The 23,206-nt window shown below is 33.0% G+C and overlaps 3 protein-coding genes and 1 long non-coding RNA gene across 6 annotated transcripts; 2 read left to right on the top strand and 2 right to left on the bottom strand.

Annotated features, from left to right (window-relative positions):
* Positions 1–1,628: 1,628 nt before the first annotated feature.
* On the top strand, positions 1,629–2,914 carry LOC145070541 (FCS-Like Zinc finger 8-like). The gene is made up of 2 exons (XM_079017479.1): positions 1,629–2,505; positions 2,659–2,914. The coding sequence occupies exons 1-2, from the start codon at positions 1,826–1,828 to the stop codon at positions 2,744–2,746; spliced, it is 768 nt and encodes a 255-aa protein (XP_078873605.1). The 5' UTR covers positions 1,629–1,825; the 3' UTR covers positions 2,747–2,914.
* A 1,864-nt stretch (positions 2,915–4,778) lies between these two features.
* On the bottom strand, positions 4,779–7,181 carry LOC145065781 (flocculation FLO11-like protein). Its single transcript, XM_079012859.1, has 4 exons — positions 7,000–7,181; positions 5,295–6,902; positions 5,099–5,197; positions 4,779–5,008 (listed from the first exon to the last, which is right to left on the bottom strand). Exon 2 carries the CDS (start codon positions 6,677–6,679, stop codon positions 6,020–6,022), a length of 660 nt encoding a protein of 219 aa, XP_078868985.1. The 5' UTR covers positions 6,680–6,902; positions 7,000–7,181; the 3' UTR covers positions 4,779–5,008; positions 5,099–5,197; positions 5,295–6,019.
* Positions 7,182–14,210: 7,029 nt separating this feature from the next.
* Positions 14,211–22,805, bottom strand: LOC145070373 (uncharacterized). 3 transcript variants are annotated; one of them, XR_013689921.1, is made up of 4 exons: positions 22,526–22,788; positions 14,863–15,245; positions 14,581–14,711; positions 14,211–14,471 (listed from the first exon to the last, which is right to left on the bottom strand). It is a non-coding gene; the product is annotated as an uncharacterized LOC145070373 (long non-coding RNA). The 3 variants fall into 3 exon arrangements; XR_013689919.1 differs by having other exon boundaries at positions 14,212–14,471; positions 14,822–15,245; XR_013689920.1 differs by lacking the exons at positions 14,211–14,471; positions 14,581–14,711; positions 14,863–15,245 and adding an exon at positions 21,461–21,637 and having other exon boundaries at positions 22,526–22,805.
* RAB28 (responsive to abscisic acid 28) lies at positions 15,857–16,997 on the top strand. Its single transcript, XM_079015344.1, has 3 exons — positions 15,857–16,257; positions 16,351–16,641; positions 16,722–16,997. Exons 1-3 carry the CDS (start codon positions 15,931–15,933, stop codon positions 16,875–16,877), a joined length of 774 nt encoding a protein of 257 aa, XP_078871470.1. The 5' UTR covers positions 15,857–15,930; the 3' UTR covers positions 16,878–16,997.
* Positions 22,806–23,206: the final 401 nt, after the last annotated feature.

The following is a 23,206-nucleotide window of genomic DNA, read 5'->3' as shown; positions in this document are numbered from 1 at the left end:
ATAAAACGTACAAAAATCGGTTTCGGTCCATTAAACCCGGTTCCGTTTTTTTTACATATCCGGTTCCAAAAACCGGTTCCGGTTTTTTTACCCGGACCCGTTGGACCCGTACTCGAAATACCTGGAACCCGGATAAGACTAAATTTGGAACCCAATACTCGGACCGTTTAAACATTTTTCGGTTATACTAGTTCCTGTCCGATTTTTCGGTTTTATAACTCATCCCTACTGCACAACATCCTCCAGAGTTTTCCGCATTGGCAATTAATGATATTATTCTGATGTTTAAATAATATATTTACTTTGGTTGGTTTGGAATAACTCGTTGTATGATTATTGTTTTAAAAAAGAAAATTTTACCTTGTGTTTTCGGGACGTTACAACTTTATTTAAGAAATATTTTTTTAAGTAGTAAGCTATAGTAGACATTTTTTATTTAAAAAATGTTATTTTTTAAGAATTAAGTAAAATGTGATTCATAAAATATACGGGTTACGAGACGAGTTTGGATATCTGTAGACTCGGTAGATGAAGGTATGAGTTTAATTATTCAAAATCCTGCAGGTTACGGAGCGGATTTGAATCAGATTTTTGAATTTGTTAAAAGTGTTTGGATCAAGGTTGATTCGTGTTAAACCCGTCTCATTGTCTAGTCTAATCATATGTCTTTTGTTGCTGAAATATGAAGATTGAACAACATGGTGTATGTGCATATCTTCTTGCCAATTCTAGAAATGAATTTATACGTAAGGGTCTTTTCTTATTGAATCTAAAAACGAGTTTATTGGTTAATGTTTATATATTCTTGAGGAATCCATAAACTCATATTTGCACACATAAACGCTAAGAACTTAAAGTTGGTTGGGGAAGATGACCAGAAAATTCAAAAGTTGGTCAGAAAACTCATATTTGGTCAGAAAAGACATATGAAATCAATAAAAACCCACTATACTCAGTAATATTGGTATTTTGTGAACAGTTCCAACAAGTTTAAGAGTATATCGAACACAAAATAAGTTTAACGACTAAATGTATACAAAACATTTAGTTTGTTACCGTTACAAGTCATTATCTTTTTGAAATCTAATCTAATAAATAAGTTTTTTTTGTTACATGTCACACTCTCATTTAATTTGTCAAATGTAATTTTTTGTTACATTTTATTTTAATAATATTTTAATGTAATAATTGCAATAAATATAATAATAAATGAATATCAATTTCATAATAAACTTACATTCTTATTTCAAAATTCTCAAATTAAAGCTCATTGGTTTATTTTGTTTATTTATTTAAATTTAAAAGATAAAAAATTTCAATTATTATAATTCATTATTTTTCTTATAAATTCAAAATTTTTAAATATTTTGACAATTCTATTTTTTTTTTTTAAATTAACCTATATAATAGATTGTCTCACAAGTGACAACTAATATGTATACATCAGATATAAATTTCAAAGTTTTGTTAGTATTATAAAAAAATCAGATATAAATTTCAAAGTTTTGTTAGTATTATAAAAAATCTTTATCGAATACATTTTAAATTGTAATTAGAAATTACGTTATCTAAAGTTAATTTGACTAAAAAAAAATTTATAGGTGCTAAATTTGGCCTATGTTTTCTTTTCTTTTTGTTTCTACTTTTTGAAGCTTGGAAAAGTGAGCCTTTTGATCAATCATTGCATAAAACCCATGAAGGGTATGAACAAATTTCTTGCCCTTTGTTTGAATCCATTTCTTCTCGATCCATCTTCTTATTGAATTAAATTCAATCGAGTATTGTCATAACACAAAATCTTCGAATTCAAGGGATCTTCAATTCTATGGCTAATACTAAAAACCCCACCAAACCGATTTCATCTTTTCTTGGTTCTCCAAGGCTATTCAATGTCTTCATGGCAAAAACCCTTTCTGATGCAGAATCATCACCAACCTCAGTTCTTGACACCAAGCAATTCTTCACAACTTTCAGAAGTAACCCATTTCAGTTTAAACAAAGCCCAGAAAAATCCAGAAAGATCTCTGAAGAAATCAAAAACCCATTTGAGAAATTTGAATGTGAAAATGGAATTGCTCTTGCTCTTCTTCAAGAAAACCCTAATAATACGATACACAAACCTAATTCCATCAGCCGAAAGGTTCTGTTTGGATCAACCCTCAGGATTCAAATCCCATCACACTCTGAAGATCCTTGTGATTTTGGGATCAAGTCCAGGAATTTGCAGTCGCCGGTTCGGGTAACCACAAATGGACCCGGATCTCCTCGAGCTTCTATGGATGCTTTGTCTTTGAGTGAGATGGAGCTCTCGGAGGAGTACACAAGAGTAATCTCATATGGTTCTAACCCAAAAATCACCCATATTTACGACAATTGTGTTGTGGGCAGTTGTTGTAATGCTTTTCATTCGGATCATGGCCCGAAATCGCCACGGCAGAGCTTTTTAAGCTTTTGTTATACATGCAAGAAGAATTTTGATGAGAATAGCGACATTTTCATGTACAGGTTCGCCGAAATTTGAGTTTTTTTCTTCAATTTGCAAAAAATGGAAGTGATCTGTGATGTAATTTTACCAAAAAAAAAACAAATTTTGTTGTAAATTTGCTTTTTATTTTGGTTGAAGATAATGAAATAAGCTGTCAATTTCTTTGATTACAGGGGTGAGAAAGGGTTTTGCAGTGAAGAATGCAGATGCCAAGAAATGATTTTGGATGAATTGATGAACTCAGAGCAATTGTGTCAATGACTACTTTACCCTTCTATCTTTATCTTACGGAGGTGGATGCAAATCATGCAATGTTGTAGTTTCTTCGATAACGATGAAGATAAATTAAGTAGATAGCTTGTTGTAACATCTTTGATGGAGTAAATATAGCTCTCTTCAGTTAAATAAAATGCAAAAATATTAACCTAACTTCTATTGCATATGTTATACTTCAACAAATATAACGACAATATTCTTGAAGAGAAAGGCGTGGTTCAGAAAAATATAGAGAAACCAAAAAAAGTTTGTGTTTTATGTCTTTCATTGGGAATATAAACGAACACGAAAATGCTAAAGCGGTTCTTTTCCAGAACTTTAATCCTTGATATAAGGATATTTGATTATTTGGAGAGAAAAGAAAGAAAAAAGTTTGTTGGATATTTGGAGAGAAAAAAAAAAAAAAAACAAAACAAAAATTTCTATTAAAAAATTATTTTTTCTTCCTTCTGTCTATAAAATAAAATTAAGAAAAAAAATTCACTCCATTACTAATCCGATTAAAACCAATTATTTATTATAAATAATAAATTAAAATGAGATAGGAAATATCTCAATATTATATTCTATTTAAATTAAAGAGAATTTTTCTATAAAATTTGTTAATTTTTATTATTTTTATTGAGATAATATTTGATTTCAAAAATTACAAATCAATAAAAGCATGGGATATAACAAATAAAAAAAGAGAAAAAATTGAATGAGCAATTTGTGAGCTTGGTTGTAGACTTGTAGTGGTGGTCTAGTTTATCATCAGTCATCTAATTTGTATTTTCTTTATTTGAAAAAGTGGTGAGCTGCTCGCTGAAAACCTCCCGTAGCCTAAGGGCGTGTTTGAAAAGTGTTTTTCAAACTTCTTGTTTTTTTTGGAAAACCAAAGATTTCTGATTTTTTTAAAATGTTATTTTTTTTCTAAAAAATTGAATCTTTACCAAATATTCTTTTAGCTTATAATAAATCATTAGGTGTGAGACTCATGTATTATATTAATTTAATTAAAAAAAATAAATATAAAATTTTAACAATTTGAAAAGTTTGAATTTATAAGAAAAATAAGAAAAAATTTGAATTATTAAAATTAATAAGACTTTAATGTATTGAATACATTATATATATTAACATTTTCTAATAAATATTTTACATATATATTATCTTACATATTAAATGTAAAATTTTAATTTAATAAAATAAAAAAACAAATGGCAAAAATAGAAAATTTAAAAATTCTAAAAAATATCATGTGTCCAAATGAAGGAGAAAAGGACAAGTGACAAAAAAAACCTTTAGATTTTAAAAAACCTCTCAAACACCCTCTAAATACCCCTAAATGTTATGTGGTGTAGATTTCAATCATTTCATATAAGAGATCTGAAACTCGCTCGAATTACTGTTAGAATCCTGTAATTGATCTCTTTATGGTTGAGAATTTTCAATGCAAAGACTATTGGCTTTTTGAGAAAAAAACAAGTTGCTTTTTTAATCTACTTACTTTTTTTTTCGTTTGTCTAATAAGAAAGTAACCTTAAATTAAGCAAGATAAATATTAATAAAAAAAGAGAATCGTTAATAAAGTCAAAACCATCAAACCGAGTGAATATTGTCAAATTCCAACAACTACTCCACTTTCTGCAAAATTAACAAAACCAACGGCTAGAATCATCATATAATAGGTAACCAATTTTATATCTTTTGTTTACATTTGTAGAAATTTAACATAAGTTGACATTTCAATTTCCAACCATCAAAGTTGTGATGTTTTTTGGACAATTCTCAATCCTCATTATAATTCTTTACATCTAGAAAGGGTTAAATAACAAAAAATGGTATACAACAAAAAAAAAAGATAGAAAATAATTCTAAGTATTTTTTCACCATTCATCACAAGAGAAATTATAAGTTTTTATCGTTTTTAAAAATAAGTTAAACTAAAATGATAGATAGTTTTGCATAAAATCGTTACCTTCTTGCTGATTAAATGACTGAAGATGGGTAAAAAATGGAAAAACGATCAAACAACTTCTTCAAACAAACATAAAAGCATTAAGCATCTCATCCAATACGAGAAAGTTGTCAAGCAAAAAAAACATTCAGTCTAGATTGATTCATCAGACAAAACAAAAACAAACATAACCTTCAAAATAAAGTCTTCTCAGAAGGTTCAAAAACTGAATGTAAAAAAACAGTAGAGCATAACACCAACAACCATAGCTGAAACAACAGCCTCCAGAAAAAGCTTCTCCCATCAAACTGCAATGCATCAAATCATATGCCATATGTTAGAATTAATCAATAGGTAAAACACCTATACTTCAAAGTCATTAACAAAAAAAAATCAACCTTTTTATACAAGTCTTGCTTCAGAAGCTTCAAACATAAACCCAAGAAATTGAAACTACAAATCTACAACCATATCAACAGCCACTTGAAGATGCTTCCCTACAAATGGGCAAATGTGGTATAAACTAGATTAAAATCAACAATATGCATAAATGATACAACTTGAATACAAATTATGGAAATTCAAGATCCTTACCTTCAAGTGGCTTGGCAAGATCTACAATAAAGGACCAAAGAAACAGTGGCAATGACTTTCCCAACACAGTAAAGTAAGACCAAATGGCAGAACAACCAACTATTTAACTTCTTTACTTCCTCTTCCCACTTTCCTCTCTTAAAAACCAGAAAAGATGGTGAAGAGAAGCATTACAACCTCGAAAGGAAAGACTTGAAATTCTAACTCTATCTTAAAGGATATAAATAGAAAAGATAAAAGCAGAAAAAAAGATGATGACTCCACTACTATAACCAACTATAACAAATGGAAGAGATCATTAGCCACTGCCTAAGGCAACCATAGAAACTTCAGCAAGTTATGAATATGTATTTGTGACTTTCAGAATATTGATCCACCACCAACCACCTAAAGCAGTCACACCCTTTTTACACCCAATATCTGCTTCCATGACATTTGATCCAGTATCAACATGTCCCATCAATCCCAATACTTCAATCTCCCAAGAAACTTCAACAACCTATGAATCTGTAACAACTTTCAGAAAATATTGATCTACCACCAACCACCCAACAAGCCATCAGCATATCCTTGAACCATTACACCACCCTGAGCTTAACTACATGGAAACTAAAATGCAAACCCGAAGTAACTACTGATTTATTCATCCTATATACAGTCTACACTAGATTACTGCAAGAAAGTAGATATTTTTATTTACAGGAGTGATTATCACTCCTAGTATGTCACTCGTCGACCAAGTCAAGATTAAGGATGCGACGAAGAGTCTTAGTGGCAAACTCATCGTCACTGTTAAAGAAGTCTCTACGAGAAGACTTGTGATGCTCCCTTGTAGGGGAAGGGGGAGCAGATTTTGCAACAGGGGTCAACAAATCAAGATCAGAAGCTGAAACTGAAGGCAGGTTAAGAGATACAGTCCTTTTTGGCTTGATTGAAAACTTAGGTATAGGTAAAGAACTAGGAGGTGGTGAATTTGAATAAGCAGGTCCAGCCCATAGCTCAGAGTAAAAGAAATTGTCATTCAAAGAGCCCCTTATGTTATCCTTGAGAGAGTAATCAACATGTTTAATATCAATTGGGATAGGAACGGAATTACTTTTAGTGATTCTCTTTGTGTGTTTAGGGTTTTGGTCGGAGTTGAAATGCTTTTTCACATTAGATGGGACTGCGGATGGTGTTTTTGGGGAAGTAGGCAAGGACTGTTTAGCAATAGGTGGGGAACGAGCCTTCAGTGGGCTTGGAAGTATACCTGGCCCAGATTGAAAGGTACGGCAATTGATTTCTCTGAAATCCCTGGAAGGATAAGAACCAAAGGATCCATGGTTTCTGCCACGGCTTCTGCTATGAAATTGATCCTGCTGTGCAACAACTACAAGCGTCTCCATTTCTGAGTCGAACTCTCTAAAAAAATACGGTCACTAGTAGGCGATTAGCTTTCTCCCTCCTAATAGATCTAACGAAATTCAAAATCAGATCTAAACAAACGGTTAGTTTTCTTTAGATCTTCTCCATAACCAACCGAATCTTAGCAAAACGTCGTTAATTCCAGTGAAGCCAAACCATACAGCGAACATAAACTTGTATAAGTCGTCGATCAAACAATCAGATCTATACGGAATCGAATAAATACATCGTTTAGATACATACTCCATAGTTAAAAACAGGAAAATTGACGATAACTTTTCGATTTATGAAGATCAATTACCTGAAGAGGGAAGGTTCGATCCGGATCTATCACTGTGGATCACTCTTACAACCTAGTTAGCAGCAGATTCGATGATTTCAAGTAAAAACGCCAATGAAAACCGTAGCGAGCTTTGGGAAATATGAGAGAGAGAGAGAGAGAGAGAGAGAGAGAGAAGAGAGAGAACATCAGACAAAAACGGATCTGAAATTACTCACAGTCATATTTAAGGGGTGTTTGATGCGTCCGGCTAAAAGTTACCCCACTCGCCCTGTCGCTTTATAACGTGTCTTCATGTGAAATGACAAGTATAACCCTCTTTGGTTTGATATCAACTAATTTAAAAGAAAAGAAAAAAAAATTGTTACATAAATCTCTCATTAATTTTGATATTTGTTAATTTATAGTATTTTTAAAATAAATATTATCTATTAGTTAAATTTTAATTTTTTTTAATTTTTAAAATTAAAGTCATATATTTATTTATGTAAATTATTAAATATGATATATATGATATTAAAATGCAATAAATATGTATCTATCTTATTTTAAAGTTGTACATTGAAAAATATTTTCTATTTACACTTTAATGTTTAATCTTTTTTTAAATCAACATGTGTAATACACGGGTTTCACACCTAGTATAAAATAATTAAACGAAAATTATAAAAAAATTACAAATTTAACCAATTTTCTTAAATATTTTACAGAAAATAACTAAAAAATACAACATTATAAAAATAACCATCAAAATCGTAGAAAAATTAGAGTTACCTGTGATTTTTGCTATTGATCTACGAATATACAAGTATTTAAAACGTAGGCGTACATTGGCAGTTATACGTTCATAGATTGTCTTTCTATAGTTTATTTCTGGTATAAATACCCCCTCACACCACACTACTATCGCAAATGAATTTACTTCATCTGTGGTTTCCTCTAAAGTTCATCTGTGATTTTGCACAATTTTATTTATTTTTTTTATTTTGACTCCGAAATTGATAGGTTTGACTATGAAACAACTATATATATAAAGTCTTGCAAAAAAATATCACTTTAGTTGTTGTTTCTCTAGAAAATTTGTTTAAAACCTCTTTAATAAAATGAATAAATATTTGGCTTGCGTTGTAATTGGTGGGAGATGTGAAGTTGTGAAAACAAATCTTGAATATGTATGTCCACGGGGAGGTATTTCTGAATTCGTTTTGATATTTTCCGAATATAATAGTTATAGTGATTTTATATATTTGGTGAAATTAAAACCGATTTCTTAGATAAATATAAACTTAGTGTTCATTTCCATCATCCTGAATTAAATCATTATATAGTCATGGTTGAATACATTGATGTTAGAATGTTAATCAACGCAATCAAATTGGTTGGAGGAAGGGTTGTGAAAGTGTTTGTGGTGGTTGATAAAGGTGATGCGGTTATGGAGGGTGACGAGATCGGAAATGAGCGGGTTCCTAACTTATCCAGCGATAAAGGGGGCAACAACCCAATATGTACGTTCATGACTCCTAGTGTACCTCAGTTTCATAGTGTTGCTGAAAATGTTAATGTGAGGTATTCACTTATTCACTATGTGGATCCTGAAAATTATAAGTACGTTGGTGATGATGATGTTGGTACATATCTTAATGACGTGGGTGGTTGTTATGTTGACGTTCCCCAACAAAAAGTTAAAGTTATCAATATGGGTGGAGTAGATGATAGTAAAAAGAAAAAAGTTATGATTCAGAAAGATGGAAATCTACATGGTTACGGGGATTTTGTTGTAGATTTATATATATATATATATATATATATATATATATATATATATATATATATATATATATATATATATATATATATATATAACCGACTTATAAAGCAATTCTGATGGAGATGAGTTAGATGATGAACGTAAAGTTAAGTTTCCCGATAACCTTTTCTACGGTATGCCCTCTCTACCAGCCTGTCCAATTGATGTTAATGAAGATATCTCATCACAGATGTTACACCTCAATCAAAAGATTGAATGTCTTTGTATATTTAATAACAAATACCTTCTAAAATGGGCGATTGGGAAAAAAATGTCTTCAAGAATGTTTTCAGACGAAGACAAGTAGATTGACCAAATCAAGGTATGAGGTTGTGTGTGTTAGAAAAAATTGTTCTTGGTTAATAAGAGCAAAATGAATTAAAATTTCTGACAGGCTTTTGCAAGTGAATATATTTGTTGACGTGCACACATGTTCTTCAACAATGTTGCAACTTAATCATCGACAAGCAAACATATATTTTTTGGGTGAATATCTTGCTGATGTTTTGGCTGAAGATTATAGTAGAGTATAGTGGGGACAATATATTATTAACGATATGAATGCACAATTCAAAATCTGTATATCATACCATCATGTTTGGCATGAGAAGAAATATGCATTGTTGTTGCTAAGGGGTGCGAAAGAGGATTCTTTTACCAAACTTCCGCCTTTTTTCCACAATTTGGTCAAACATAATCCCGACACAGTGACACATATTCAAACAGATGGTGGTGATCGATTTGAGTACTTATATATCGCACCTGGTTGTCCGGTTAGTATTATTATATTTTAGTATTATTATTTTTATTTTTATGTACTTAACTATAATCAGTATATTTGAATAGATATACAATGTATTGTAGGTACTCTCTTTTGTCAATTGTTGTAAGTCGACCCTTGTAGTAGATGGAGCCCACCTAAAGGGTGAGTTAAAAGGTACCATGTTACCTGCAGTTACTGAGGATGGACAAAACCAAATATTATTGGTTGCATATGGTATATGCAAAAATGAGTGTACATATTCTTGAACATAGTTTTTTCAAAAACTATGTGATTTCATAAGCAATATGGAGGAACTTACAATTATATTTGATAGGTATCCATCTATAGCGGCATATGGCGTGTCACGCCCTAATCCGAATCGTTGCCTATTTGGGTGTAGGTGGTGGTATGTGGATGATTCTGGAATTCAGAGTTAGTTTTAGAGCCAAGGGTATTTTGGTAATTTGTCAGCCCATGCTTTTATGAAAATTGGATGTTCGTACGGGATATTGTAAGGCAGGTATGATTTGTTTAAAGCATAGAGCTTCTTGTTACCTTTTCATGGATATAAGGATGGTGGGAATCAAAATTGTATCAAAGAAGTTATGGCCTTCGGAATAAGTTAAGGTTTGAGAGAAGACCCTAGTGCGCGGGGCGTACTTATGAGAAGGGACACACCAGGCGTAATGAGGAGTACGCTTAGCGTACCGCGAGGTTGGGAACGGGGTGCGAGACCTCGTACGTTGGGCGTACGAGGGTTAGAGTGAAACCCAAATTTCTAGTGATGTACCCTATATAAGCTTTATGTTAGTCCCTTTGGTTCATTTCTAAGCTAGCCTCCATACCCTAAAAAACCCTAAATCGACCGTGTAACCTCTTGGTAATGTCCTTGAGCTATTGGAAGGCTTTCATTTTTCCCTTGGGAAGGAAATAAGAGAAGTTTGAAATTGTTTGGCTTGGTGGAGAAGCTTTAGATCCAAATCATCATCTTATGAGGAAGCTTTTTGAGGTATCAAGTTTTCATCTTGGCTTGTATATGTCTAGATCTTTTCTTGGTTAGTTTGTTATGATTTTGGTCTCCTTTTTGGGTCTATGGATGGGTTGGGTTGTTAAAGGGCTTGTTCTTTTAGATCTGAATTTGTTTTGGTATCCTCGAGCATAAAGGTGCATGTTTTATGTGAAGAACGGTGCCATGCATGCATTAAGTCATCTATTAAGTCCCTTTTAAGCTTAAGATCTTCATTTAGTCATGTACGGACGTAAAGTTGGCAACTTTACGTGATAATCCATCTTTAGGCGGTCATATCTGTGTTATGGAACTTTGTCTTAATGGATCAAGTGAAAAATCAAGTTTGGGACGACTCGACGAGTCCAAGGAGGAACTCGGCGAGTCCAAGCGGGATCCGGGTCGAGGAGTAAGTGACCGACTCGGCGAGCCGGCCAAGGAGACTCGGCGAGTCTGGTCTGTGCGAAGAAAACCCTAAATCCGGGACTTTGGGTGCTATTTAAGCTCCTTATTCTCTCCATTAGGGTTCCTTAGAGCCTTCCTCATTCAGAAAACGAACCCTAAGCCTCCATTGTTGTGCATTCAAGCTTCCAAGCCATTTTTGGGTGATTTGAAGGAAGAAGAAAGAGGGGAATCAGTGAAGCTTCAAGGATTGGCTTCAGATCTGGAGTTTGTGGAGCCTTTCTGAGGTATTGAAGGTATTAAGTCGTTTCCTTCCTTTAGATCTTCTATGGTTGTGAGATTTGGGGCTTTTTAAGCCATGATTAGTTGTCCATTTGAGTTAGAAGCCGGATTTGGAGTTGCTACTTCAGATCTAAGCAGATTTTGGTCTTAGGAAGCATAAAGTTTCAGCCCGTGAGTTGATTATGGAGCCCCTTGCCTTAAACCCTAGTTTATGGTGTATTTTGCCTAGATCTCCTTCTCTACACGTAAAGTTTGCAACTTTACGTGAGGAAAGGGCTTGGGAAGGGTAGATCTACAGTTTGGAGTCTATGCATGACTCAAAAGTCCTCTGCATGTATAGAGATTTGAATGGACTCGGCGAGTCATTTGAGTGGACTCGGCGAGTAGCATGAAGATAAGGAGGAACTCGACGAGTGGGATGAACAGCTCGTTGAGTCAGATGAAGTTGGGCAGGAACTTGGCGAGTTGGATGAACAACTCGATGAGTCTGTTGAAGGTTGTCTTGGACTCGGCGAGTATATTCTTGGACTCGGCAAGTCAGGTCGCGAAACCCCAAACCCTTCGAGTTGAGACTCGAATCAATGAGTCGAATGGAGACTCGGTGAGTTGGACAGGTCAGGACTCGGTAATCGGTAGACTCGGCGAGTCATGGACTGACTCGGCGAGTCGAGTCGTGAATAGAAGGACTCTGAACATATGAACTCGGTGAGTCAATATGGTGACTCGGCGAGTAGGGTTGACCTGGAAGGTTGACTTTGACTTTGACCATAGTTGACTTGGTTGTCTCTCGGGGGTCAGTTAGACTAAGTGTTGCGTTGATGTTGATAGCTTGGGGAGCTAGTGGAGCAGGAGTTCAATGAGTTGTCGGGCAGTAGCTAGTGGGATCATCAACGAGTTTAGCCAGTGCAGGTGAGTTTCCCTTTGTGTGAATGGGTCTACGACCATAATGCCGACCCATGTAGTTATGAGTAGAAGACCCGGGGGTTAGCCCTAGGCACAGTATGCTAGTATGATATTCAGGACAAGGTCCAATGATAGCGGACGGGTGCCCAAGGAATGGTTTATGTGATAGTTTATACTTGTTGTCTGTGTGATACTTGTATGTGCCTGGTAGGGAGGTGAGTGTGGGCGAGGTCTCGTACCTCACCAATAGCAGAGTGTGGATGGTGTTCCACATCTCATTAGTAGCAGATCAGGGGCGAGGCCCAAGATAGGGAAAAAGTGAGGGAGGGTTGGGCCCATATCTCACTATCAGTAGGAGCATGGACGGGATTCCCTGACTCATCAGTAGAGTTCGGTTGTTAGGACCGGAGAGTAGTCAGACACCCCAGATACGTCTGACAGTATGTGATGTTATGTTTACATGCTAGCATGATCTGTTATATGAGTTAGAGGTAGTAGGAGGGGAGCAGTCCCCAAGTTCAGTTGTTAGGACCGAAGGGTAGTTCAGACACCCTAGATATGTCCGATAATCTGTTACGTTATGATATGTATATGTGATAGTAGTAGAGTTCGGTTGTTAGGACCGAAGGGTAGGTCAGACACCCCAGATATGTCTGATAATATGTTATGTTACGATATATGTGCTAGTAGCAGTAGGGGTGAAATAGTCCCCAAGGATCGGTTGTTAGGACCGATGGGTAGTCAGCACCCCATAATGACTTGACAAGGGTAGTCAGCACCCCAGAATGGCTTGACAAGGGTAGGTCGGGCACCCCAGAATGGTCGTATCGGGTAGGTCGGGCACCCCAGAATTGCCCGATAGTATGTATGATATGTGATTGCATGGTATGATGGGGGAACTCACTAAGCTTCGTGCTTACGGTTTTCAGTTTTGGTTTCAGGTACTTCCGGTAGCGGATGATGGAGCTCGGGATGATCGCATGACACACATCATAGATTAGTCAGTCTGGGAATGTTTTACTTTGATAACGAACATGTGTTTTGGAAACTATTACTCTGATTATGTTTTGAATCGATGATTTTGCTTTAAGTGATGTTTTATTAAAAGAAATTTTTAGCCTTGAATTTTGGGATGTTACATAAAAGCTACTTCTAGTTTTTGTATTTTAAATTTCTGTAATACATGGAACAAACTTCATTGAAGATGGTGTTCTTCGTCATATTATGAGTCTCCAAATCAAAAGTTTATACAAAATCAAAATTAGAAGCTAACATAAAAAAAAGGAAATTGAATTATTAGGGTAATTATTTTTTCGTTTTGTTCATATTTTGGTAACTTTTTTTTGTACAAATTTAGATAACGAATTTGTTGAAAATGTTCACATATGACCATCATAACCGATTGTAATGTGCTACAGCCAATTATAAATGGTCATATATGAACACTTCTAAAAAATTCATTACCTAGAAGTGTAAAAATAAATACTCAGATACAAACAAAATGAAAAAATAATTACTTTGATAAATCAATTTCTCATTGTTTCTATAACATAAGTTACAAAAAGTTATTATAATAATATTCAGAGTGTAAAATAGAAAAAATTTTGGATTTATTTTTAATCATGTTTAACGTTAGAGCATTCGTAATGGTAAATTTAATAATGGTAAGTTCAATAAAAATTAAATGATGTGACAAGTCTATTTATTATTCATTGATGAAACTTTATTATAATAAGATAAGAACTGAATGATGTGAAAAATCTATTTATGATTCATTGGGGCGACTTATGTTCCGATTTATAGGGGGCAGAAGGATGTGGTGTGTCCTTATTGTAGTTCGCATTTTGTTGTTTCTCAAGAAGGGGAGATTTGTGGTCATTACTTTTAATATAATAATATTCAGTATGATCTAGTTGTAAATTTGTATATATAAAAAGTGATAACCAAACACAAAATTTATATCAAACAATATCGGAATCGGAACCGGACTTTAAATCGAATCCCTTATAGTCACCAATTTAGTAATTACCATTGTATCAGTGCAAAATAGCATTAATAAAGTCTTTTAAGACTTACAATCTAAAATTGTAAGAGATAAAGTGTAAACAGGTCATTTGAGAATCAAACACCATGAAATCGACAAATTTAACAAAACCAAATTACAATATAACTTCTAACATGGATTCCAAAAAAAAAAAATTATACTTACATCTAATGAATTTCGAAGAGGTTGAGATTGTTCTTTGCACTATCTACTTTGAGGAGGATAGAAACCAGTATGAAAATGTAATGAAGAAAGCCCTTTGACCTAGAACTTGAGTTCACAGTACCTGCACAAATAACAATCCCAAAAAATGCAAGTAAAATCGAACACATTAGATGCTAGGCCCTTATGAAATCAGATTGTAGCAAAAATTGAAAGCCCCAAATCATTTTTACCTTGAACTTAATTATAGCTTCCAAAATATGAAAATCAATGTCTACTGCTCCGGTAAACCCTTGCCAACTCAGCCGCAACTGACCAATACAGGCCGATCCTACTTTCATTCGTGGAATTCTAGGGTTTCTGCCTGGGGGTAAGAAATTGATTACGATTTCGTCAAGTTTTCAAAAAAAAAAAAATTGATCGCAAGAAGGGGGCACGGAGGTTGCGGAAGGGCGATGAGCACTTTCGTCATACCTTCCTTCCATTATGTTGTCGATACTAGTGAAAGCGGTTACCTATTCACACACCCAGCTACAATCACCACTATCAATGTACTCAGGAAGCACCGAAACACTTCCGACGACGACCAATCTGAACAGCAGAAGACGACGAAGCACCGTCGTCACGGGTCCGCTTGGAGGAAGCGGACATGATATAGATAGACGACAACACAACGGAAATAAACAAAGCAATCAAACCACAGAACAGGAAAAATAAGAAGAAGGGACGACAAATTTTACCTTACAGAGAGAAAGAGGGATGACGATGAAAGAAATCATTCAGCAGAAAGAAACACAAACGGAGAAGAAAGAAGATGAGCAAAGAACGAGAAATATCCATAAATTGACACGTCCGTTCGATAATATCAACAAATAAACACCCTTCAGCCACGTTGACACTGGTGGAAAAATTTACAAAAAACCCCTGCAAATCAAATAGACTGGCGACATAATACGTAACAACAATAGAGGGACCAAACTTGGATAAACTTTCGACAGTTTACTGTTGAAATTTATCACAAGTTTAATATATATATATATATATATATATATATATATATATATATATATATATATATATATATATATATATTAATAAGATGACATCTTGATATTAATTAGATTCGAAGTTGAATCATCCATTGAACTCTTTCATAAATAAAAAAAAAAAAAAAAAATTCTTAGATATATATATTATAGTGTAGTCTTTGTAATTTTCTATTAATTTTTATAGATTTAAATGTATTATAGTAAAAAAGAAAATTTGACAGACATATAAATATAAAAAATACAGTGCAATACATTAAACTCGAAGAGTTCGATGCATAGTATTAACGATATAATTTATTCATTGGCAATTTATGATGTAAAGCCAAAAGGCCACGTCTATTTGATTATCGACAAGTGTTGATCACTAATCGTACGTAGCAGACCATAAACTGACGTGGCTTTCCTACTCAGTTTCCACGTGCCAATCGTCTGCCTTGCAATTTAAAAACAAATTCTCCACTTTATAAATATACCTTTTCAGTCACGCTTAACGACTACACATCAACCGTCGTTTTATTTTTCCTCAAGACGAAAATGAGTCAGGAACAACCAAGACGACCACAACCTGAAGACCAAGAGCCCATCAAATATGGCGACGTATTCCAAGTCTCCGGCGAAATAGCCAACAAACCCATCACCCCACAAGATGCCGCAACCATGCAAACCGCCGAGAACATGGTTCTAGGTAAAATCCAGAAAGGCGGACCTGCCGCTGTCATGCAGTCAGCTGCTTCGGTCAATGAGAGCCGCGGCGTCGTAAGCCATTACGACGTAACTAGCGCCACCGGAGATCAAGGTGTCACTGTATCCGAAGCTGTAGTCGCCGGTCATCACATCGTAACCGAGTCTGTCGGCGGAGAGGCAAAGAATATATAGAACTTGAACTTTAATTCACATTTTTATTTATAATCGAGTACTTCCACACAATTAAGTTGAAGTTTTGAAATTTTACAGGTGGTGGGACAATACGTAGGAACCAATAAGGCGTCATCTCCTGCTCCGCCGATCTCCGGCGGTGACGATCAGGTTACAATTGGAGAAGCACTGGAGGCTGCTGCCATATCTGCTGGAGAGAAACCGGTAGACCAGAGTGATGCTGCAGCCATACAAGCGGCGGAAGTCCGAGCAACCGGTCGTATGCAGGTGGTACCGGGTGGCGTGGCAGCGAAAGCTCAGGCTGCGGCCTCTCAGAACGCCCGAACTATGCGTGATGAGGACAAGACAAAGCTTGGAGATGTGTTGATGGTAAGTATTTGACTTGATATCCGTAAATTAACAGGAAGAAGATCAGTTGAAATGAGTCGATATAATTACTATGGATGCAGGATGCGAGTACATTGCTGCCGAGAGACAAAGCAGTGACGAGGGAGGATGCTGAGGGGGTGATTGGGGCGGAGATTAGGAACCAGCCGGAGTTGGCTACGTACCCTGGTGGGGTTAGTGCGTCGATGGCGGCAGCGGCCAGGCTCAACCAGAAGTGAAGTGTGTATGTATATATATGTGGTGCACGTCAGCACGCGGTTGTTTTTGTGTGTGATATGAGGTCGACATAATCTGACTTGTATGAAACTATATATATAAATGTCATCTTTAAGCATAAACATACAACTATGTCTTTTCCTTAGGGCTGTTAAATCGGGCTGTCGTGTTGTGTTTTTGTCTGACACGATACGACAAAGTTTTGGATGACATGAATCGAACACGACATGATGTCGTGTTTTTTTCATCAATACGAAAACGAAGCAATTAAAACACGACAACACGACAAAGATAATATTACATAACTATTAGTGTATTTCATTCATACTTAAATATATATAACACGAAGAAAACGAAAAACATATGCTTAATCATGTCAATTTTGTGTCGATTTATGAACACGACACGACATCGTGTTTTTTAATTTTGACACAAACACGAACACGAATTCGAATTTTGATTTCGTCCCGATTTCGTTTCGTTTCGTGTATTTTTGTCGTGTCGTGTCATAAATTGACATCCCCACTTTTCCTAACGCTGATAACGTCCGATAACTTTTCGCTATTAAATATTTATCTTTATCATTAATAAGATAACCTATTAAATATTTATCTTCATCATTAATAAGATAATCGATTCATGTTTACTTAATTTAAAGGGAAGTGATTTTTCCACATAGGATTATTATCCATCCACTGAAACACTAACATATGGACAATAATACCCTCATCTCATTTAGAATATGTTATCCATCCACTGAAACACTAACATATGGACAATAATACCCTCATCTCATTTAGAATATGTTACTGACACAGACAAGTCAAATTCTTCCGCCTCCCTTTTTTTTAACAACTCTTCCACCTCCAGTCACCATCTCCGGCGCCAATATCCTCTAAACTATCGCCTCCTTCCTCCCACCACCACTAAACCTCTGCCTCTCTCACTCAAAAGTCGGAACCCTGCAACCATCTACTATCTTCCCTTCTCTTTCCCGTTCACCATCTCCGGCAACCACTCTCTCTCACACACCCACAATTAGCGATGGCACTCTTCGGAGAACCTGCAACTCATTGAAACTTTTCGGAAGGAATCTGCAAACGACTATCTCTAGCGAACATACAACTCACTATAACTATCGCCATGCTCAGTAAATGATCTATACTAAGCTCCACAATTATTGTAAAAGCATCGCTACCAAGATCAACTCCGAAAACTATTTTCTTCCGTTGATGTTATGGCTTTTAGAAATGAAAGTCCTTATATGTATTATCATCAGATTAAGAACAAAATTAGCAGTGGTTCTTTTGAATTCGAAGATGCATTTCATTCCAGCTCTTGAAGATGTGTTGGGAATCAGGATGAAGAAGTAGCCCTGTGTTGTCTGGAGTTTCCAGATGTTTGATTCTTCTCTTTTAATTAACAGATGATGGTTGAGGGTAATTATTCTTCTATGTTTTGAAAGCTTAAAAAAAGCATTCACACTACAAAGATAACAGAGGAATATAAAATACTACTAAAACTTAGTGGGGATGAGCCTCAAACCCACGATCCTCAGAAGGGGATAATATCCCGATTAGAATGTCAATTATCACCGAAAAAATAAAATGGTGTGTCGATCTGCACTCCAACCCCAACTACCAACACCGAAACTTGCTTTTACGGTCTCTAAAAATCAAACACCTACAACTGCTTTGCAAATCGTGTTTGATGGACGGATTAGAAAGATAAACATATTCCCTAAAAATGAGTCCATCACCATTGCAAATCGACAATGCACTGATTCTTCCATTGACTTTTTATGATTGTGATAATCTATTTAATGGCAAAATCTGAAGAAAGAAGAAGGAAGAACGAAGAACGAAGGAGGGGGCATGTCCATTTGGAAACAAATCGGATTTTTCTCTAAACTAAAATGAGGGGCATTATTGTCTATATTTTAAATTTTCATTGGATCGATAAAAAGCCTCAATGGCAAAATCAGCTCCTTAATTTAAAACCTCGTCAAGTTTTCAACTAATAATTGGTCAAATTTAATGTCTATTTTAGTTGTGTGCTATTAGCTAACTTTTAGTGTTAAGGACCAAAAAAAACTATTATGTTTCGTCATTTCTTTGGTTAACCATCTAATTTTTTTGCACTAAAAAATATTGATTTTTTACAATTATGACTTTTATTTTTTTTAAAAAAATCATCAATTATCGGTATTAAAAAACCACCTATATAAGTTGGTGGTTAAACCGATTTTCTGAAAAACATAAGTGTTTAAAATCAACTATTTTTAAAAAACATAAGTATCTAAAATCAACAATGACCGTGTGTTGAAACATTGTTTTTTCAGAACTTATTAGACCTTATGGTATATTCATAAAGAACATCGTGGTCTATTGGTCTATGTGGCCACGAACAAAAAATGTGAACACCACCCCATACTCTTAGTGGTGGCTAGTGGTGTAAAAATTCACGGTCAAATGTGACAGAGAGAAAAGAACGGACAACAACATCCAATAATTTTTTTTCTCTCTCCATGTCTCTTTATCTCTCTGCCTCTTTCTACATTTTAATTAATATATATATATATATATATATATATATATATATATATATATATATATATAATTTAAAAATAAAAAATAAGAAGAATATAGTGGTGGGTATCCCATAGTTTAGTGGTTGAATATGGTGATGAAGTGAGACTCATCATTATAATCGTTAGTGGTGGGTATAACGGATTGAAATGTTTTACCAAAATTTTGTGGTTCTTTAAGAAATTATTAATAATTATGTTTTACCAAAATTTTGTCGGTTTTTTAGAACTTATTAACAATTGTTTGGTTATGGTTAACAAAACTTTTGAAAATATATTATGTTTTCGTTTGTAATTATTCCTTCTAAATTATATATGCAACAATTCAAACCTGCGCTTTTATTAATTATAAAGATAAACTATGTTTTATAATCCGCGTAATAAACAATTTTAAATTAAAATAATATAGATAATAATTATAACAAATAAGTGGAATAGAAGATTATTTCATGTAATTTATAGTTTATGTTTATATTGTTTTTTTATATTATTAATATAAATTAATTAATATTGGTGTTTAGTTTAAAAAATATAAATTAATTTATATACATTAATTTAATATTTTAAAACTTTTATTTTGCTCAAAATTGAATTTTTTAATTACTTTTTCTTAATTCAAGTCTTCAAACTTTTGGCAAATATTAATGGATTATTTATACATAATTGATTTGTACAAAAAACTTTGTAAATTATATCTTTTAAAATTCAATATATGACTATATATATATATATATATATATATATATATATATATATATATATATATATATATATATAGAGAGAGAGAGAGAGAGAGAGAGAGAGGTTCAAATGCTTTTTACATCTATTGTTTGTGCTAGAATGGATCAATAAGAATTTAGTAAAAATTAAATTATTATTTAATCAAATAAATATATGTACTAAACGATTTTCATAATTATATATATATATATATATATATATATATATATATATTAAATGATATCTGTAGTTATAATTATTTTTTTATAGAAACTAATTAAATTCTTCATTATTGTCAGCAATAATATTCTTTCAGAATAAATTCATAACAATAAGAATGAGATTGTATTCTAGCAGAATATGATTGTATTTTAGTAGAATACACTCTCGTTCTTTATATTCCTTACAACTTTATTATATTTTTAGTGAGTGTCTTGAAACAAAACACGAATTCATACATAAAAACCCAAATACGAATAATTCTGAAAGAATGTTATTGTTGATATTAATGACGAATTTAAATAGTTTCCAGAGAATTATAATTATGGATATCATTTAATATACATACAACTATGGAAATCATTTAATATCTATTTTTATTAAATTAACTAATTATTTAATTTTACTAAATTTTTATTGGTGCATTGTAGATTGATTGTGGACCAATCATTTTAGTTATTTTAAGAAAAAAATGATTAATATTAATGAATTAAAGATAATTGAAAAATAGAATCTAATTTATTTTAGTTAATTAAGATAAATATAAAAAGGAAAATTCTAGATTTTAGCGGACAATTAATACTCTTGATTTTGAAAAATCTGATTTTTTTAATTAATTCAATTTCAATTATAACGTAATTTAGAAGCATAATTTATTTTATTCTTTTATTCTTTTATTTTGTAAGAATGTTATGTCAGAATGTTATTCTTTTTAGAATGTTATCAAGAATAGTATTTTTTTAAAGAATACATATTTTAGATGAAACATATTTTATTCTTAAAGAATCACCAATTACATTAATTTTAAAGAATTAGACTATAAACAATAATTAGATCTGAAAAAAAATGTCTAATAATGGTTAAGAATTATATTTACTCTTAATTTCTTAAAGATTAAAACTAAGAATGGTTAAAAAAACATCACAATATAATAAAAACACTAATCCATTCTATAAGAAGCTAAGAATTGTTTTATACATTTTGACAGAATAACTGCCATGAAATCAAATTTTGTTATAATGATTGTCGTGAGAATAACAAGTTTTTATCTTCTGTTCATGACCTCCAAAAATAATAAGAGCATTATGTAAAAAACATATATAATAGTAATAAACATTTCTAACCTATAAAACATTTCTGAATACAACAAAAACAATAAGTTGTAAAAAATATGTTGTTTTGAGCATATGTTAGCAATGAGTGAACTCGGTTTATATCCTTTCTTTTTGGAGTTATCTGAAAAAATACATCATAATTACATCAATAAAAAACAGCACATATAATAGCAAAAAATAACTTGAATAATAGTAATAAGCATTGCTAACCTCTAAAACATTCAACATAAGGTGAATGTTATGACTCTTTTGGTGAAAAAGTTTCATTTGACCAGCAAGACTCGCATTTATGATCAAAGATAAATCTCAAAGTGATGTTATATAACATATATTACAAAAACTACGTAATCGGAAAGACTTATGATTAAATCGAATATATTGTTTTTTTTTTATAATTTAATGAACTTCACCTCACACAACGCTCATTTATTTTTAACCAAATGGAACATTATAGAGACGTACATCTTTACTAATTGAGTCATTTTATATACATGACTTAATTTAACAAATAAAAACACATAGGCGAACTCCAATTTCATGTAATGTAAGATTAACAAATCGTATATAACTAATTTCCATACAAACGACATAAACTAAAATCTTATCTAGTGGAAAAATATAATCAAAACAAAACAAAAAAAACAACATGCTTACACTCTTACACTTAAAGAGGATGGGTTCTTGACTCCTCAAGAAGAGTCATTTGTCTTATTCTTTCCTTTATCTAATACTAATTTCTGAACCAATTCATGTCAATGAAACACCCCACAAAAAAAAAGGAATACTTTTTTTCTTCTGTGAATGAATCAAAAGTAGTATGGAAGAAAATTAAAAAAAAAATAGCGACTTCCTATTTGATTACACTTAAAACCACACAAAAGAAAATTTTGGGTTCTCCTTTTGGACACGCATATAATGAGGAAAGAATAAAATAAACTACATGGATTTGGGAGAAACAAATATGTGTCTAGCAGGATACAAACAAAATTTTGGAAAAGCAAATGTGTACCTTATAAAATGGACATCACAAGAAGCCAAGAACTATAGAATTTTTTGAACCCTAATCGCAACAGACGGAAACGAAATGCAGATGCTAGTGGTAATATAGTAGGAATCGTTCGGACACATCATGGTTGATGAGTCTTGAACAAAGAGACACAACATCATTGAAGGGAAGAGGAGTATTCATTAAATGGGAGTGGAGACGATGAGGATGGTTGATGATTTTGAGATTATTGGTATCCAACCACCACAATAAAGTTTGGAGATAAGGTGAGGTTTGTATATGCAATTTTATATGGATATGATGGGATTTTAATTCATTTAACAATTACCATAAATAATTAATAGTTAAGATTACAAAATTAACTTTATATAGCTTTTTGAAATGATTAGCCCACAATCATTACTACATCCACACATCCACACAGTAGTTAGTTAGAATATTTGAACATATATATATATCTCTCTCTCTCTCTCTCTCTATATATATATATATATATATATATATATATATATATATATATATATATATATATGTGTGTGTGTGTGTGTATGTGTATGTAGAGGTATCAATCAGTGATATAAAAATGAGATTCAAATTAGTATGTGTGTCGTGTACTGTACAAGAAAATATGTGTTTAAATTTTGATAAGAAATGGTCAAGTGTTTTTTCTAATTTTAAGGATTA

The sequence above is a fragment of the Lactuca serriola genome, chromosome 8 (assembly GCF_051521515.1).
Source record: "Lactuca serriola cultivar US96UC23 chromosome 8, Lser_US96UC23_V15, whole genome shotgun sequence".
NCBI lineage: Eukaryota > Viridiplantae > Streptophyta > Magnoliopsida > Asterales > Asteraceae > Lactuca > Lactuca serriola.
Note: the sequence above shows the minus strand (reverse complement) of the source record. Positions and strands in the feature narration are given on the sequence as shown.

What these genes read in the sequence shown, in the direction of transcription:
- LOC145070541 (XM_079017479.1), top strand. Translation starts at nt 1,826, where the DNA reads ATGGCTAATACTAAAAACCCCACCAAACCGATTTCATCTTTTCTTGGT. An exon ending in AGCGACATTTTCATGTACAG is followed by an intron (nt 2,506 to 2,658) that starts GTTCGCCGAAAT and finishes CTTTGATTACAG; the next exon opens with GGGTGAGAAAGGGTTTTGCA.
- LOC145065781 (XM_079012859.1), bottom strand. Translation starts at nt 6,679, where the DNA reads ATGGAGACGCTTGTAGTTGTTGCACAGCAGGATCAATTTCATAGCAGA.
- RAB28 (XM_079015344.1), top strand. Translation starts at nt 15,931, where the DNA reads ATGAGTCAGGAACAACCAAGACGACCACAACCTGAAGACCAAGAGCCC. An exon ending in CCGAGTCTGTCGGCGGAGAG is followed by an intron (nt 16,258 to 16,350) that starts GCAAAGAATATA and finishes GAAATTTTACAG; the next exon opens with GTGGTGGGACAATACGTAGG. An exon ending in AGCTTGGAGATGTGTTGATG is followed by an intron (nt 16,642 to 16,721) that starts GTAAGTATTTGA and finishes CTATGGATGCAG; the next exon opens with GATGCGAGTACATTGCTGCC.